The sequence below is a fragment of the Panthera onca genome, chromosome C1 (assembly GCF_046562875.1).
Source record: "Panthera onca isolate mPanOnc1 chromosome C1, mPanOnc1 haplotype 2, whole genome shotgun sequence".
NCBI classification, from domain to species: Eukaryota; Metazoa; Chordata; class Mammalia; order Carnivora; family Felidae; genus Panthera; species Panthera onca.
The window spans coordinates 26,429,903-26,450,202 of record NC_138346.1 but is presented as its reverse complement, the minus strand read 5'-3'; the positions used below and the strand labels follow the sequence as shown (position 1 = coordinate 26,450,202).

The window sequence follows — 20,300 nt, the reverse complement described above, 5'->3', positions numbered from 1 at the left end:
GAGCTGAAGTTGGATGCTGAACCCACTGAGCCACCCAGGCACCCCAGGATGGATGGATTTTCTAAGTCTCTAATTCAGAATACTTAACAAAATTTTCTAAATCTTCTGACTTTTCTCTTTCATTTTGATGACTGGAAACATGGACCATAGCCTACATGCAGGGCCTTTTACTGACCCAAATGAAAGCCCATTACAACTCTCAGACCTATATTTTTCTTTAGACTCTAGAGTCATGGAATTATATCCTAAAGTTGTAGACATCTCTCTGGAAAACCATGGTTAGCTCATCATGCTTTTGGTTAACTGTTATAAAAGGTTAAGAAGCTACTTACTACTGTCTTTTCTTTGTTCGAATCATGGAGTCCTCAGTATGCTGACTGTCATATTCAATCAAAGTGTAGGGAAAGAAGGGAGAAAATATACTACAATGTTTACTGCATGAGTACCTCTGGGTAATGCAACTACAAGTGATTTAAATTTATTTTGCATTTCAAAAAATTTCCATAACCAGTGTAAGTACATGTGATTTTTCTAATTAGGGAAAAATAACCTCATTAAATATACACACACGCATATATATATATATATACACACACACACACACACACACAGATGTATATCTATGTGTATATATATATATATATATATATATATATATACACACACACACACACACACAGATATATATCTATGTGTATATATATATATATATATATATATATATATATATATATATACAGTAAGGGACAGACAAGAGGTGTCCAGATATATATATATATATATATATATATATATATATATATATATATATATGGTGATATAGAGAGACAGACATACAGACAAAGGGTGAGACTGAGGCCTAATTTAGAATGAGACTAAACCAATAAGTATTGATTCTAAGTTTTTTGTACTCAGAGTTAAGAGTTTTCCTTCCGCCAGTTTCAGCCTCCTCTAATTCATTTTCCATGATCTTTCTTTCACACACATTTCATCTTTGTTCAAAACACTTCCATGACTATTGTGAACATTATGGGTTAAGATCAACCATTTTAAGGCCCACAAAGTCTTCCATGTTTTGATCCCTGTTCACTTCCCCACCCTATACCTGCAGCTAGGCTTTTATCAGACTGTTTCAACTTTTTTTTCCATATACCATATGATTTTCATGTGTCTCTGCTGTTGCTTGTGCCATTCTTTCTGGTTTTTTTTACCCCTTTCATCTATTTGGTGAACTCTTATGCATCCTTTAGGATAACATAGTTCAGGATCACATAGTCCTAGGCTTAACTTTTACTGGACATGCACAAGGGAGTCTTTTCTTTTCTTTTCTTTTCTTTTCTCTTTTCTTTTCTTTTCTTCTCTCTCTTCCCTTTTTTTTTCTTTCTTTCTTTCTTTCTTTCTTTCTTTCTTTCTTTCTTTCTCCTCTCTCTATGTCTTTCTTTCTCCATTGCATTTGGACATCCTACCATAACATTATTTATTTTATTAATTACTTATATACACTAGATTGAGACTATTTTTTTCAGTTTTCTATCACCAGAAACCATGAAGTACTTTGGCTTCAGAAAATGTTTATACAAAATACATTAAGTAAGACAGAAGACTGAGCTTAAACTTTGTATCTTTTTTTTAAAAAATAAAGTCATCCTCACTCCCCCATTTCCAGCACCCATCCTATGTACATGCAGTTTACAATCTCTGTGCCATTCTGGGTCATCTTTTCCACTACAGGAAGCATGTGGAGGGAGCTTTCATTTCTTGGCCTCCTTTGCAAGGATACCAAGAGATGATGAGACAGTGTTTCCTGATCCACACAGACACATGACTTACCTGACAGCTTCCACAAGCCTACAAGAGCCTTTGCCTGCCTGATTAAACATGGGATTGAAGGGTTACATGAATCAATTTTGACTTAGTTGAAGCACAAATGCTCAAGTTTTGAGAACTTTATATGTAACATTTTAAAAGCTAAAAAAAGTCTTGGCTTAGGACCAGTTCTTCTGTGAAAATCAACGATTGCCCTTGTTTCAGACACTTTTTATAAATCTTACAAATCTTAAGAGAGATATAAATAGCCTACTTTGCTCTGGTTGCGTCTTAGTTAATATTACCGATTGTTTTAAAATGTAAAATACAGGGGCGCCTGGGTGGCTCAGTCGGCTAAGCGTCCGACTTCAGCTCAGGTCACGATCTCACAGTTCGTGGGTTCGAGCCCCGCGTCGGGCTCTGTGCTGACAGCTCAGAGCCTGGAGCCTGTTTCAGATTCTGTGTCTCCCTCTCTCTCTGACCCTCCCCCGTTCATGCTCTATCTCTCTCTGTCTCAAAAATAAATAAACGTTAAAAAAAATAAATAAAATGTAAAATACAAAACAATGCAATAGTAAGAATGTAATATACTACTTTATTAACTCAAAAAAAAAGAACAATCTACATTTATGCAGAAAGGTTTATTGTGATGTCATTTTTACTACATGTGGTTGCATACCCATCCTTTTTTCTAAGCTGAAAATGGCAATTCTTCAGGTTTCTTTGGGAATCCAAAATCTCTTTAGAGGCAAACTAGGCATCACATCTAACACCAGTAAAAGCCTTTGATCTCTGGCATTATTATAAAGTTATTGCTCTTTAGGGTGAGATTCCTAAGGTTATCCACTGTGGCTAGGTCATTCTATTCAGCTGCATAAGCAGTTCCTTTGATGGATGACTGGTTTTCTACAACACTAGCATTATCTCAGCAGGAGAAGGTAGTGTTTGATGTTTTGTAATTTGTATTACATGTCCATGGAACATCTCCGGACATTACCTCAGGAGGAGGGGTTAAGAGAAGGAGGAGCAGTGGCTGAAGATATTTAATGACAGAATGAATGGAAATTCAAGGATTGCTGTGCAGTCAGCCTTAAACACCAGACTGCACCCCCCATCTTTCTTTCGCATTAATTAAAAAAAATCTTCTAACAAAATTCTCATAAATATAGGTAATTTTATTTAATTTTAGTCACAAATCAACATCTTCAAAATGACGAGGATTTTGACAGCTTGCAAAGTGGTGAAGACCCTGAAGACTGGTTTTGGCTTTACCAATGCGCCTGCGCACCATCAATGGAAATTTTCAAGAGCTGGCATCAGACTCCTTTCTGTCAAGGTAACAGTCCCCTACTTCTTATTTCTGATAAAATCGTAGGGGGTATAGTTTAGCATGAGGCAAAGGTGTCACTTAGGAAGCAAATACAGATTTGTGTGCCATTCTGAAGTGCTAATTTATTAGTATTGGCTTTAGTGTTGAAACTACTGGTTTAGTAAATGTTCCTTTTCAACTGCTCTGAGTAAAATTACGGCAACTTGCACCCAGCGTAAAGAAAGGTCACAATCCCTGTGAATATGTAACATGTAAGCGTTCTGCTTAGAAAGCAATTATTTTTAAATGCTATCAGGGCTGTGCCCTGTGCCCAGCCTGTGCCCAGACACTACCACACACAATTTGGTTCAAGAGTGAGGTTGCTTATATGTTCATGAACCACATCATAGTAGGTAATGTGGTAAGCTCTTCTTCATTGGCCCACTATAAAGTTTTCTCTTCTGAAATGTCATTTTTTAGGGAAAAAAATTGGAAGGATGATATCTACATAATTCTGATATTTGTTAATCACAATGTAGACATTGCCTTTTTTTCCTTTTCCTGCTTAGTCCTTCTTTTAGAAGTCCAAATTTATTGTTTTTATTTTGCAGATTAAGGCATTGAAACAATTAGCAGCTGACAATTTTCTCTCTATGAATGTATCTATAACTGAGGAGCAGGTCCAGGAAGAGAACCTTAAGTGTTCTTCCCCACCCCCACCATTGGATCATGAAATTCCAGCAGGAACTTCTGTTCCTTCCTATAATTTTATGAAGGCATTTATTACCAGAGAAGTCTGAAATTACTCTATGGGAACTTTGCCAATGAAAATCATTTTTAGTGAATATAAAGTTTAAGTGATCACAGTAGCTTTAAATAGATTGCTTTTTGAGTAGTAAGAGCTACAAAAAGTGAGGTAGAAAACAAAACAATACAAAACAACCTCTATCTGTTGAGGTAAAAATAGGCTCTAATAGTTTTGAGTGTTTTCTGCTACTACTTTGCACACTCACTGGGTTGCCTAAAAATCCTTCAAAAGCTTCCACAGCTTCTACTGCTTAGATTACTCCAGTCAGGTTTGAATAGGATTTTAGCCCTGAGTGACATCTGTAGGGCCAGGAGGTGCCTGTAGATACTTGTAGCCTCTGGTGACAGGGTGGGGAAAGAAAGGAGTAAAAGGAAAGGGAGAAGGAGACAGAGACAGAGGTGAGGAGTGAGGAGGGGGAGGGAGAGAGAAAGAAAGGAGAAAGTGAGAGGGAGGGAAGGAGAGAGAGAGAGAGGCAGAGAGAGAGACAGAGAGAGAGACAGAACACAAGATCTCAGGAGAAAGTACCAGAAACTACCATTTTAAATAAAGAAACCCAGAAACAACCATTTTCTTAGATTTGGCTTAATTGCAACAAGAGAGCCAAAAAGGAGATATGTTCTAAACCATCATCAAAGATGCAGTCACTAGATAAAAACTCTGAGAGCAAATATTGGTTTTAGCTCAGTGTTGGTAATATCTCAAGGGTACTCATATATCACTGCAGAGAGAACAGATAGTAATGAAAATAATACCATTTACAGTTAGATGTGTCTTCTAAGACTACAAAGTTGTGTTGCTTGGGATATCTTTTTCTTCTTACAAAAACAGGTAGGCAAGGATAGGCGTATCTCCGTCAAACACAAGAAACGGAGAAATTGAACGACTACTGAAAATAGCATAGATATGATTGAGATTAGAAGCCAGTTCTCCGTGATCTTAATAAGTGCTCTATATGCCCACAACTACAGCCACAACAAAATGATTTAATTATGTGGATAGACAACAGTGAAAGTAGTTCTTCTAGCTCACGGTGGCAGATCTGTTTTAAAGGTCTGCCAAAGTTCACAGCTAAGAATGACAAATTTGTGGCAGGAATAAGCCATCATTTCATGATGTGAAAGTCATTACTCACACTCAATCATTACTGGCCAGAGTTTTGGAGGAAAGCCAGGCATGAGAAATAGAAGTTCTTGAACTTCACGATAGTAAATTACAATTCTGTACAGCAGTCCAAGGGGGCTTGTGTTTTATTCACTTATTTTGAAACACTCCTCTACCTATCTTTCTTCCTGCCTTCACTTTTAAAACTCTGCTCTCTTAAAAAGTTATATCCAGGGGTGCTTGGATGGCTTAGTCAGTTGAGCGTCCAACTGACTAAGGTTATTAGTTTCACAGTTCTAAGTTCGAGCCCCCCATCGGGCTCTGTGCTGACAGCATGGAGCCTGCTTGGAATCCTTGCTCTCCCTCTCTGTCTGCCCCTCCCCCTCTCATGCTCTTTCTGTCTCTTTCTCTCAAAAATAAATAAGTGTTAAAAAAGTTGTATCCAACTTTACTCTTTTTTAGATGGACATCATATTTAAAATTTTCTTCTAACATTTATTCATTTTTGAAAGGCAGAGAGAGAGCGCGAATGGGGGAGGGGCAGACAGAGAGGGAGACACAGAAACAGAAGCAGGCTCCAGGCTCCGAGCTGTCAGCACAGAGCCCAACGGGGGGCTCAAACTCACGGACAGCAAGATCATGACCCGAGCTGAAGTGGGCCACTTAACCGACTGAGCCACCCAGGCGCCCCAAATGGACATCATATTTTAAAGATAGCAAAACTAGGGGTGCCTGGGTGGCTCAGTCGGTTAAGCGGCCACTCTTTTCTCAGGTCATTATCTCACAGTTCGTGGGTTTGAGCCCTGCTTGGGGCTCTGTGCTGAGAGCTCAGAGCCTGAAGCCTGCTTCAGATTCTGTGTCTCCCTCTCTCTCTGCCCCTCCTCCATTCATGCTCTGTCTCTCTCTCTCTTTCAAAGGTGAATAAATGTTAAAAAAAAAAAAAAGATAGCAAAATTTACTAAGATGTAGTTACATAAGGGTCAGTAAAGGGCAGTGAGAATAGTTACTAAAGGTTGGTGGCAATATAGCTAGTTATAGCTAGTAAATGGATTGTAGAGGACACCCTGTGGTCAGATCTATAAACATTGCCCTATAAATTGGTTGCCTTCTCAATGTCTGAGGAGGTCACTTTTCTTCTCCCGTTGGTGACAGAGTGGGTTTGACGACAGCAGTGACGTACTTGTACTTTTATGTGGTCCTTCCTTGCATATTTGTTTTGTGGCCAATATTTACAAAGTGTACCTTGCCAATAGACATAGCTGTATTTCACTTACAGGGAAGAGGAAAGAATTTCAAGGTGCTGTACATTCAAAGGAATTAGATATCAAGGATATACAATATAGAATTGAAAATGTTCAGTGCTCCTTATTTACATTCAGCCTGTTGTAGTTGTGTTATGGAAAACACACTGGATGGGGAATACAAAGGTCTGGATTCTAGCCCCTCTTGTCCATTTATCAATGTTCTGAACTTGGTTAATTCACTTATCCTCTTTGAACCCAAATTTTGTTATCTGTAGTGTAGAAACACTTCTTGACTTACTCAAAAGATCGTGGGACCATCACACATGATCAGTGATTAAAAATCTACAAAATACTGTAAAAGCAAACCCTGGATGCTTAAAAAAAATTCTGTCCTCTATATTTTAGTAGAAAGATTTAGACAGATTAGACTTGCTTCATGTTTTTCATGGACTACAAATTATTGCAATGACAAGATATCTGATGAAAATACTCAAATATTTATAATGATGATTTTTTTCACCTTTGCCTTAATATTAAATATATCCCTATGAAGATATTGCTTATAGCAAATTAGACCAAGAACTATGAAGCAAATAATCTTTTTTCACTATTTTGAATCCAATTCCAAAAGTCAGGATGTACATTCTAATATCCTCTTTAAAGCTTCTATCCTGGGAATATATATATGAAGAATAATAAGTGGAAATAAATGGATGGTAAGTGGATAGTCTCTGATTTCAAGAAACTTCTAAATTAAAGAATTCTGAATTCACAAGTCTTGGAATGTTACCAAGACTAAATAGTTTTATTTTTACTTGCAAATGAATTTGGAAATCAAATGTATTAAATTGAAAAGGTTAAGTTCCCAATGAATAGAAAAGTGTTTAATAGGTATCGCTTCTAATATTAATCCACTTGTTTTTAAAAATGGTGACCTGTGTTACAATTAAGCCAGGAACCTAACAGTCCAAGTGTCCTTCTCTCTGGTACTTCAGATACAATTGAGCCGCAGGAGTCATTATTCCCTTTCAATGGTTTTCATTTTGTAAGATTTTATATTCTGATTCCAACATAAAACTACCTATTTAGCTCAATCTTGAGGAGCTATTGTCATTTGATTAGAAATTGGCAACTACAAAAAGTCCCACAATTAGAATAATTTAGCTATATTGTAGTAGCTTTAAAGACATTCCCAGGAAGTCGGGTTCGTAATTATATTGGAACCTCTTTGTACATATTAGAGATGGGGGTAGGGATAGGGTTATCATACACTGTCAAGAATAACTATTGTATTAGACTTTTACTACATACAGATATGTGTTAGGGCTGGATTTCATCCCTGATGATGCAAATTTTTGAAATTATATAGAGTTTCTTTTTGTAAATTTTTTTTACTTAAAAAATTCTTTTTTTAATGTTTGTTTTTTGAGAGAGAGACAGACCGTGAATGGGAGAGGAGCAGAGAGAATGGGAGACACAGAATCTGAAGCAGGCTCCAGGCTCTGTGCTGAGGCTCTGAGCTGTCAGCACAGAGCCCGACACAGGGCTCGAACCCACAAACCGTGAGATTAGGACCTGAGCCTACGTTGGATGCTTAACCTACTGAGCCACACAGGTTCCCCAAAATAATAGAGTATGTTTCAATCCCAGATGAATAGTTGAAGAATTAGTCTGGGTGATAAACAACTTTATATATTTTAAGTGGACAATATTTCTTTAATTAGGAGATAACTTCCCTTTTAAACATTTTTGTTTATGTACTCTATTTTTTATATCCCCTCCCCCCTTCTAAAGTATAGATTCATTTGTTGGTCATCAATAGTGCCTTGTCATTTTGAGCTTCTTGCCATAAAACTGTTGAAAAAGCTGTACCAAACCGGGCTTAGATGAGGATAAGGCAAGTGAGACACCAAAGGTGCCCCATGGAAGGAGGCCATCACTAGCAGGGCCATGGTGTGCCTCCTTCCATGTTACCCGATAGGCACCTCATTTCCTTTATCCGCATCCCAACCCTGGGTAGGAAGCTAAGAAATCTTGTGGGGGAAATGTCTGTAGAAATAGCACTAGTCTTGGCTTCCTGCTTCCTTTTCTGGCTGATGGAGACTTGAGTTTCCACCTGACCATGCTTAACAGAATTAGTTGTGGTGTAGAAGTGAATGTAGGTTCTGTTATTGTGGAAATAGAGAACATTCCTTTGCCCTCCCATCTTCATTAAACCTTCTTCACATTTCTGACTTGTACCAAAGGCTGGGGGTTTAGTAGAGAGTTTTCAATATCTCTTAAGCAATGGTCATGCCAGACCCCACTTCAAGGCTTCAGGAGTTTGCTATGTAAGACCGAATGTCCTTGATGTGACTAGTATTTTCTAGGGTATTTATAGTGACCAAGGATTGGAAGAAAGCTACAAAAGCCAGCATCAAACTCGGTTTTGGACTCCTCAAAACTCCTGGTTTACACTTGATTTTTTTCATTTGGTCTAAATGAATTCAACTCATAAGAATATTTTTAAGGCCCCTCTGTTCTTTTTCTTTTTTTGTGAACTTACTAAATGCAACGTATCAATCTCTTATATTTCACAGGGAGATTATTGGCTAACATAAAGTTCTAACTTCAATCAATAGGGTGGATGTATCACTAAGACTTTTACTGAATAAGTTTTATCTATGATTTAGAACTAAATGTAAAAGCATATTAATGTATTACCATAAAGTAAAAATTAGCTTACAATATTGGAAACCCCTTCTGGATTCAGAACAATTTTACCACATAAAAGATGCTCGTTAAGGTGCTTGTTAATAAACCTACATTTTATGAACATATTTTGTAATGGAGTTTTTCTAAATGCTATATTTTTATTTAAAATGAGAAACATAACTAGAATAAAAATTACTTTTGAATCTGACTCATTTGTTTACAAATGTCCAGAACAGAGAAGTGTTCAAGTAAATTAACCTTGTGATTCCCCCCCCACCAACATTGGCTTATGTTTAACCAAAGGCAGATAACCTAATATTAACTTAGGATGTTGTAACTGATTGATTACCACTGTTACAGTACTTTTAATTGTTGAAGTGGTAGGCATAACTGCAGAGAAGTCTCATTAACTATTCCACACATAGAAATTGTGCCTTCATTCCGAATTTTAAGTATCTACATTTTGATAGTACAACTCTAAGAATGAAAAATAAGATTTAAATTACCAATAAAGAACACTTTAAGATTTTGACTCTTACCGTATTATCTATGCAATAATACATTGAAATAAATTCTAGTTTTAAACTTCTTCCTTTCCCAAGCTTGGTTCAGGTGTATTTTATTTCTTGAGAGGATGAGTATCGATGTAAAATAATCAGGTGAGCCAGAAATCAAATGTGTTATATGGCTCTAGGCTTTGGTAAAAATGAAAATAAACACATGGGGCTCCTACTTTTTTTGATACACAAATAATTTACATAGACAAATGATTTAAAGCAATACAGTCAGATTCCCAGAGTAAATCATTTTCATTTCTATTACTAGCTTAAGGGGATTATTGCAGCTATAATGTTATATATTCACATTTTTTATGGGAGTTGTTGCTAAATTAGCTTGAGGCTTTGTGTCCAGAATATTTTACTGGTAAGTTCTCACACCCAGGAGAAGAAACAATGTAATTATTCCCATTTCAAGGATGTGTAAGTGCTGGAGTTAACACAAGGACACATGGATGCCTGTTTTGTACATCAAGTGAAATATACCTGTAGCAAATCTGGTTAGAATTTTAATTAGGCCCAAACACCATATGGATTTTTTTTTAATTTGGCATTTTGTTTATTCTACTTATATACTTGAAGCCATAGTTAGTTGTTTAACCTGGCTTTGGAATACTCTAAATCATATCTCCTGCTGTAATGTTATGGCTTACTCAAGAGCCCATTTATATATGCACTTTGTCTTGACATAAAATGAAATATACTTTGTTCTCCTTTTTTTGGTTGCATTTTGAGAGCAGATTTTTTAAGTGAAGAATTAGTAAGGATTTTTGCTTTATATAGCCATTAATAATTCTACAAATATTTCTACAAATAGGGCAATGCCATTTATAGTTGACATATTTCTTCCCCTTCAACCAAAGTATTGTCATGTATTATAACAAAACATGCTATTTTTCAGTTTTCAATTTGTTTTTCTCATATAGTCTTGTAAGCTTCACGTATGCAGAAATCTAATGTGATAGGTGTTTAACGTTAGCAATTTTAGACTTCAAGAAACGTCTCATTTTGACTGGTTTCCACTGTCTCAAACTAATAGATCCAAAGAAAAATGCCTCAAAGTAAAAGACCAATATCTTCAAAATTAGCCCAGAATGATGTTAGGATGTGGAATGATTAAGGAACAATGACTGGATGACTTTTAATAACATGATACTGAAAACAAAGGAAAAGCCTACAACAGCAACGAACACTGGACTCTCTCAAAACTTTTATAGGTTAAATTATAAATTATGCCTGAATTTTGACTGTTACTTCCTATGCCTCAGCCCTCTAAATCAGTTGAGCATAGCACCAGGGACACATTTTCAAACCTTTTTGAAGGAGAATTTAGCTGTGTGACTCGAATTAACAGTTGTTGCATTGTTCTTATCTTGGAAAATGCTTTGAATCATCAACCCTTTTAAACCACATTTCAAACGAAGAGTATTAGGGTATAAAATTTTGGTCATCTTACCAGGAAATCAAAATAGACTCCTAAATGTAGATTTACAATGAATTTTGATTTTAAGGAAAAAATCAAAAGCCCTAAAGAGATGAAATGTTCAGAGGAACTGTCACATGTGCTTACAGAATCACAGTTTTGAGATCATTAAAAAAACAAAAACCAAACATCTTATGATATGATAAAGCAACAATATCAGCCTCCTTGGAAGAAAAACCAACAAACAGAGAATTTGTTGCAATTTCTACTTCTATGCAAGCTCCCTCACGAAAATGTGTTTTCATCAGAAATTACCTACAATTTGTGAAAGAATCCTCAGGTTTTGTAAATATTAGAAAGCATGACACCCAGAGTTTGTGCAGTTTATTAAAAGTTCCATTTAAAAAGTAATATAAGAGTAAGTATCATGTAGAAATTTATGTAATTCAGGGGCACCTGTGTGGCTCAGTCGGTTAAGCGTCCAGCTTTTGATTTCGGCTTAGGTCATGATCTCACTGTTTCATGGAATTGAGCCCTGTGTAGGACTTTGTGCTGAGAGTGTGGAGGCTGCTTGGGATTCTCTCTCTCCCTCTTTCTCTGCCCTTCCCCTACTCTCACTGGCTTTCTCTCTTTCTCAAAATCAACAAATCAACTTAAAACAAGAGAGATTTATGTAATTTAGAGAAAAATACAATTATAAAATAAAAGATTAAAAATGGGGTAATTACATGTACACAGGAAAATTCCATTTTAGCATATTGAGATATTATGTGTGGGAAAGTCTACACTCTTACGGATGTTCCTCCTATACATTTGCAGACAAAAGTAATATTTAGTATTAATTGGACTTGGGGACTACTAATTTCAGTCTTTATCCTTCAAAATCATATAAAGTCACAAAGATACATAATTTTGACCACTTATTTTATAATCTATCTGGCACCAGACCACAATATTTGTATGCTCCACACTAAAAGAAATCAAACTATGAGTATGAACTAGTTGTAATGCATATTTCTTGCTATCCACATTGGCTACAAACCCTTTGGTGAGGTGGGGCTTATTTGTGTGTTTTGTAAACATAATTACATGGATAGGAAAAAAATATAACTTTGAAGAGGTGGAGATAATGTTATTAATTGCAGACACAATTGGTTCAAGGTTAATCAAGAGATCTTTAGAAGGTTGAGGGAAGTGTATGTGTATATGTATGTGTGTATGAATTTTATTTTAGGCAGCTGCATGTTGAACTTGCTCTTAGTGGCACCCCAAAAGTGAATGTCCAGCCCTGGACATTGAGCAACTTAGGGGTACCATTAGCCTTGGCCTAAGAAACTTGACTGAACTTTAAGTGTCTTTCAAGTGTCAAATTCACTTGAAATCTAGGCTAATTCTTACATTTTAGGGATACATGCAGAAAGGAAACCATTCAGGTGTCTTGCAATGTTTCATATTTATCTAGTGGTTTCTGGGTTAGAACCCAGAAAAAGTAAGTCTTTATTTCTTGAGACTCCCCAAAGCCTTTGAATTCTTATCTAGACTCATTTGGCTTAAGTGTCTGTAATGAGTTAGGTTCTCCAGAAGAAGACACTGAAATGGTATTTAGGGAGCCAGATATTTATTAGGAGAAAGAGTTGAGCAGAGAAGTAAACTGTGATACAGGTTTGACAAGGCCTAGGTCAACCTGACAGAAAGCGCTTGCTTTCAGAGTTTCCTGTGTTGGGCCTTGGCCTTCAAATCCCCGCCTGGCTCAGTGACCAGTGTGGCCACAGGGCTCTCCATGCAGGGCATGTTGCAAGGAAGCTCTCTGCAGTTCAGGGAGACCCTGAAGGATCTCACAGCTGATGATTGTCCACTGACCTCACTCCTTGCAGCAGGGCAGCATGTCCTTCGTGAAGGGGGACTAAGGGATGCATCTCCATGTTTACAGCATGTATAGTCCTAACAGTCTTGAGAACTTGAGGACTCAAGGGCCTGGAATTCAGTGTAAAACGTTCTCAAAGTATTCTCCTGCGATTACAGGATATAGCTGATGTCTTGACATTTCACTTTGACAGTTTACAGATTTACAGATTTTCAGACTTAATTCTTAGTTGACTTGGGTGCGTTGCGGTTCATCCAAGGCAGTTTTGAAACAAAGCTCTCAAAAATAAATTCAAGTGAGTTCATAATTGAATTGTGTCTTTTCCCCATTTAAAAAAATTGGAAAGAAGAAATAGAAGTAAGCTTAGAAAAAGAAAAAGGGGTAATACATAACTCAGTTTAAGCTGAAATTTTCTACTTGGCTTTAAACAGAGGGATATGATAAAATGGTAGAAGGTTGTGGGTTATAAAACACACTGATTACGTTCAGAAACCGCTGCTTTTTCATTTACTAGTGGAATGATCTTGACCCCTCCAAGCCTCAGTTAGCTCTTCTATAAAATGGAGATCTTAACATTACCTACCTCATTGTTTTTTTTTTTTTTTTTTTTTTGTGAGGATTAGATGAGAAAATACATTGATAACTTTAGAAACAGTGCCAAACACATCATGTTAACTATTATTAATGAGGCCTTCGGGAGGGGGTCAAGGTGGAGTTCTCAGTGATGTCAATGTGCTCCCAAATCCTATTTTTCCAACATAGCTTCATAATTCTATTTGAAATAAGATGTCTTTCTCAGAACAGTAGACATTTATCATTCAAGTCTATATATGCAATTTTTTGGTGCAATTGCATATAGACTTTAATAAGCATAAATAACTATATATGCCATCAGTTTATGCCTTAACAGGGTTTCATTAAAGCAAGGGCAAAAGATAGAAACAGGATCATGACAGGTTGACCTACTTCTATACGGCATGCTTGAGGCATGTTAATGCTTTATTTTTTCAAATATAAGGATTATTCCAGAATTATAATAGAAAGAAAACAAAATGGGAGGTACTTTAACACATGGACTCAAAGTAGAGAAAAATTGAAGTATATGTGTCATCTTTAGTTATTATTCTCAAAATTAGTTAACATTGTTATTGAGCGCCAAGTATGTACTAGCACTAAATGTAACGTCTGCAACAATATCAATAAAAATATGGCAGCCTTAGTATTTTTCAGAGGTGGATAAAAACAGACTGATTATTAGTTGTAAACTATTTGGGGATTTGGTATAGGAATGCAATATTTTGAAACTGCATTAGTGAATTAAATGAATTTGCTAATGACATATAGTAAAATTTGACAAGAATTTTAAGTGACAAGTAAAGGGAAAAAGAATAATTGGACTGTGTATGCTGCATGTACTTTAGTCCTTGTCCCCAGTAGTGGAGGAGTAGATTTATTTCAACGTAAGATTGATATTAATAATAGAAGCAACCCATTAGGAAGCCCAAAGAATGAAGATTAGAAAGCATCTTCTAGAATCTTCTGAAGACATTAGCTGTATGACACACCTAGTTGGTATTGAAACCTAAGGATGCTTATGAGGCAAGTGTTGCTCTTGAGTCCCAACTCATTCTTTATTTTCATCTTCCACCTTTAGCACGAACTATCCCTATGGGGACATCTGTCTTTATTCCAAGTAAAAAAAGAAAAAAAAAAAGCAGACAAGACACAGTAGCCAGTGGGCCTCAAAGAATTGTTTTGAAAACTCATGATACCAGCATAAGAACAACATCCTAACATCACACAATGGCCCATATTTCTGTGCATTCCCCAAGTATGTAGAGACTACCTTATTGTGTGAACAATGGTGAGCTATTTCTGTGAGGATACAAAATTGAATTAGGCATCGGGTTTTTCCATCCAAGAAGTCATGATCTGGCAGGGTGGAAGAGTAACTTAAGCAATTAAAGCAAAAGGTAACATCCAAACAGTATACATGCATGCAGTGAGAGCACAGGCAAATCAGTGGTTAATTCTGACTTGGATCTTTGAGGGCATATCATGAGCAAGACTAGGGAGGATAAGCAGGGTGTAAGCAGACAGGGAGGAAGACATTTGTGCATAAAGGTCTAGAGAGTTGGGGAGTCTAAGGGATTACATATAGAGAACGGGCCAGGTGAGGGGACTCTGAATGTTTATTGCGGAGTTTGAAGATTAGTGCTATGTAATAGATGTTTACGAAAGATAGCCTTAAGGGCACTGCATGAGACAGGTAGAAGCAGGCAGAGTTTGGAAGCAGGGGGAACAATTGGGAGGTAATAGAAAATGATGACAAGGATTTTCTCTTGGGTGGTGACAAAATATGATGTAATGTGGAATTAATTATAGAGGCAAATAGATGGCTACCTCTGAGCTATTAATAGTCATTTTGAATTATCAGATACTATGTGATGTGGTAGAAGTATTTTATTTTATTTTATTATTTTTTTGTAGTTAGAGTGCCAAATATGAGATCCATCCTCTTAACAGATTTTTTTTTAATGTTTATTTATTTATTTTGAGAGAGAGAGAGAGTGCTAACAGGGAAGGGGCAGACAAAGAGGGAGAGACAGAGAATCCTAAGGAGGCTCCTCACTGTCAGGGCAGAACCCGACGTGGGGCTAGATCTCACAACCCTGAGAACATGACCTGAGCCAAAATCAAGAGTTGGACACTTAACTGACTGAGCCACCCAAGCACCTCTTAACAAATTTTTAACTGTACAATACAGTTTTAGGGATAATGTACAGCAGATCATTAGAACTTATTCATCTTAAACATTTAAGACTTTGTTCAACATTTGTCTATTGAATAGTAACTCCCATTTCCCCCTTCCCCCAGCCGCTGAAAAGGGACTTTCTGATTCTTTGGGTTTGATTATTTCAAATATCTCGTATAGGTGGAATCATACAGTATTTGTCTTTCTGTGACTGGTTTATTTCACTTAACATACTCTCCTCCAGGTCTATCCATGTTGCCATCTATGACAGGATTTCCTTCCTTTTTTTAAAGATGAGTAATATTTCATTGTATGTATATGCTGCATTTTCTTTATCTACTCATCTGTTGATGTATACTTAGTTTTCTTCCATATCTTGGCTACTGTGGATAGTGCTGCAATGAACATGAGGTGCTAATAATATCTCTTTGAGATCCTGATTTCAATTCTTTGGGTAAATATTCTGAAGTAGGATTGCTGGATTTTATAGTAGCCCAGTTTGAACTTTTTGGAAAAATTTCCATACTATTTTCCATAGTGGCTGCATCATTCTGCATTCTAATTAATGGCAGAATTATTTTTCATTGCAGTAGTAATTATTTAAGTAAGTTTATTATCTAGCCTGTAAGACCAGATGTGATTTGAAAGTTGTTACTCCCAAGGGATGTTAGAAAAAGATGCCAAAGAGAGAGACACTGAAACGCCAACATCTTACTATTAGACTTAATATCTTTGGATCTGAAAGACATGTAAAACCAACCATTACCAGAAAAATTTTGAATTAGAAATCTACATTTTATAGAGGAGATCAACAAAAATAAGACACATGAAATAACAATTCACAATGTGAATTAAAGCAAAAATATATCAAGTATAAAATGAAAAAAATAGATGTTTATTATTTTCAGTATTAAAGTTTATAATTTTCAGTTTTAAAGGAAACAATAGGAAGATGGGTGTAGAAGGGAGTGTATGCTTACATTTTTTTCTGTTTTACTGAATTCATTATTTAATCATTTAGTGGTACTCTGCTAAAGAGTTAGTAGATTATCTGACTAAAGTAATTTTACTGAAGTGTGAATAAACCTTAATTATGATTTAATGGCTTTATAAAGAGGAATTGCTATACCCATTTACATCTCTAGTTGGTAGAATATGGAAGAGAAAATACTATGAAGGCAGGTGTTCTTTATTCCCTTAACTAGTCTCCCAGGAAATAAATCACATGGAATTAAAGACAGCTGTACATTGCCCATTGCTTCTTACCTTTGTGAGCAGTGCCTAAGAAGAATAGTTAAAATATGACTGGAGCAAAGCAGGAGTGCGATTTGCAAGCCAATTATGTTACAGAGAAACAAAAATACAACTAGGTAGCATCTTTGCCAGGTGATAGCTTTTCATTCATTCATTAATTCATTCATTCATTCAACTGATCAGTATTTGCTAGGTATTTACTACTGGTAAGGTTTTAGGGGTGATAATGATATCTTTTCTCAACCTCTATATTTAGAATCAATACAGAAATAAGACACAGTATTCAAACAGGTAGCAATCTGAATATCAGCTTTATTACTGTTAAAGCTGTTTAGAAAACAGGGCCTAGATCTGTAACCAGACTTCTCAGACCTCCTAGTCCCTGAGTCAAACATATTCACTTACAACTGCAGCTCTCCCACCTTGATGTACAACTGAGAACAGGCTTTTTTGAAAAGAAACTTAAGAAGGGCTGAGCAAGTCTTGCTCAATTCCATTTCGCAAAATCATCAATCATTCCTTCTAATTCTCCCTTGTAGACTCAGGGTTAAATGACCTTTCCAAAGTCTCTGAAAGTTAACTTCATGGGCCATGGTACGAATTCAGAGAGGTATAAAATGGTTTCTCCAATCATGCACTATGTGCCAGGCATTGTATTATATGCTGGTGATGCTATGTTGGACAGATAAGGCAGGCTCTCTATCCTTGATGTTGTCTGGTATTGCCTATAATCTTATTGGGGAAATTAGTCATATACTTGGATATGGGACAGTAAATTATAAGTGCCAATTTTTGTTTAGCCTTAATTTGGGAAGGGACAGGTTTTCCATTGCTTGTTTGGTTAATGCACAAAGATGATCAAGCTTGGGTTTCTAACAAGTGGTGGAATTTGGGTAAATAGGAAAAAGAGTGCACGGATAAGGGTGAGAAATTGGGCATACCTGAATCACGATGGCTCTTCAAGGCTTGGTTTTCTGACAGAGTCTCCAAAGGCATCTGTGGAACCGACCTTTAACACACAACAATTATTCACATTTACAAAACCCCAAACCCAAATTAAGTGAACAAAAAGCAAAAACAAAACAAAATGAAACAAAACAAATAAATAAAAACAGTGAAATCCATATTTTACCAGGAAGGGTATAGGGAGGGAAAGAGAAAGCCAAATGGTGAAAGGTGGGAGAGATGGTCAAAATTTCTCTCTCCAACCCAACCTCATTTATATTTATATTACCTCTCCTTCCCTTACACTGAGCACAATTTTAAACAGTCCCTAATGGCTGTGCATGGACTGGAATGGATGGGGCCAGGGTAGAGGAAGTGATTGACCATAGTCTATGAATTTTTTTTCCCTAAAGTCTGTCCTCTCTATACTTAAAATAATTCCTCTCCTGGTTGAATGGAAAATTATACTCTACTCTTATCCTGAAATGCCTATATGTATTCATATATTTATAATGGATAGTTATTTTGTCTTTCAAAATCTGTGATCTAAGCATTTGCCAAACCCAATGTGACTGACCTTATTGAAATGAGAGTCCCAGATAGATGCTTCTTATTCTGCTGTCCCTTGTTCTAAGGTTTCTCTCCTTGTTACCTTTAGTAGGCTAAAGGACTATACCTTTAGTTGGGTTGATAAATGACATTGAGTGGAGAAAAAGGATTGATTTACATTCGATTAACCAAAGCAGTTTAAATATCTCTTAACTGTTAAGCTGAAGACTGGTACAGATAAAACCCAAAACTTCTTTGTTATATTTCAGAAATTTATTGTGAATTTGGTTGAGTCAACATAAGTAAAAGTTTGTAACAACAACATTTAACTAGTCATTTGACTTTGAGGTACTTAAATCTAAAATTAGATAGTAAACTAAAAGTTAAGTTTTTTTGCTGGCTATGATCTTGAGATTTGAAGAATATTATTGTAATTTCATATGCATTTAATTAGTGATGAAGAATTACAGTATAATGAAAATGAGTACTCAATTGAAATTAAGCCACTAAGTGGATCCTTTCACACATGGAATTTAATTTTCATGAAGGTTTTACTAAGAAAAGTTATTGGAATATTAGCTAAAGACCAAGAGGGGAAAAAGGAAAATGAAGAACTGTAAAGTCATGCGAAAAGAATTGAGACTTGTTCACCCCAGGTCAACAACAACAACAAGAAAAAAGAAAAACATGGAAAAATCCAAAGTAGCCATCTGCAATTAATGCTCATATAAGTATTCACATTTGGAAGGATAATAGTTGTTTCCCATGTCTAGTGAGAGCAAACCAAACTAAAATCCTTCACAATTCCACCAAACAGGGTCAGATTCAACTCGCTTTAGAATTTATTGCTTGCTTGTATTGCTCTACAACGATTAACAAAGAGGCAAGAGCAAGTTAGACTTCAATTTCTAATTGAGCAAGGTGGATAATAATACATGTTTATTCAACTAATTTTGGTGATCAAGGAGTAAATAGTTTTCAGTGTTCAAAATAACTTTTGATCCCTTTGAGTTCACCTTAGACCTTTTGCTTGAATTTGCTTCAGCAAATTCATATTTTAATATCTGAGAATAATATGAGAAACATAATTTTTCTTCAAGATTCACTTGTATAAATTATCCTAAAGTTAAATAGAATAAAACAGTATTTTCTTCCCATACCACCAATATTGTAGAATATACTAGGTAAGGAGAGTTTTCTCATTCTGTGTCTATATTTACAAAGTGAAATAGGGAATGAAACAGTTTGTTAAGTAGTTCAAGCGCTTTCAGCCTCTTTCATGTGAAATGCCTAGTAAATTGATACAAATGATCTTTTGTTTTGAATTATCATGATATTTGTCTTAGCACAACATGGGTTTGTACACTTATATACCACATACTCAGCATGCATATCCTGGTATAACTAGCCACTGACTTTTCCCTTCCTCACCCTCTTTTCCCTCAACGCCACTCACATCTCTTTCCCAACACCATATCTCCACATTATTTTTTTTTTGTTTGTTTCAAGTTTTTATTTAAATTCTATTTAGTTAGCATATAGAATATCTCCACATTATGAGACTATAGGTGTTATAGAAAAGCATTCTTAGTTAAGCATATTGAAAAGGCTACTCAAAACAAGTGCTTGCTTATTTTTAAATTCATACCTTGAACAAACTAAAAACTGAATAATAATGATGATAATGGTAATGATTTCCAATATTTTATTATGTTATTTTCTTCAGATTTATACTCAGTGAGTCTTTATTCATGCAACAAAAATTAAACAGTTGTCTACTCTGTGCCAGGCACTGATGTTGGCTTTAGATCAACTACTAAATGATGTTGGCTACTTCTTTCCAGTGAACGAAGCTGACCTAATACTCTGCCCACATGAAGTTTGTTTTCTAGTGGGATGAAGTAGATAATAAATAAGATGCTGGATAATATGTTAGGAGGTAATGACTGCTATAAAGGAAGGAAAGACTAAACAGAGCACTGGGGCTATAC

At 36.0% G+C, this 20,300-nt stretch overlaps 1 protein-coding gene across 1 annotated transcript in view; it reads left to right on the top strand.

Moving 5' to 3' along the window:
• Window positions 1-2,873: 2,873 nt before the first annotated feature.
• The window catches only part of CPS1 (carbamoyl-phosphate synthase 1), a 127,956-nt gene continuing 110,529 nt past the window's right edge, over window positions 2,874-20,300 (top strand). Inside the window, exon 1 of the mRNA XM_060623367.3 lies at window positions 2,874-3,142. Within this exon, the coding sequence (XP_060479350.3) occupies window positions 3,017-3,142 (126 nt within the window). The 5' untranslated portion in view covers window positions 2,874-3,016. The remainder of the gene's footprint in view (window positions 3,143-20,300) is intronic.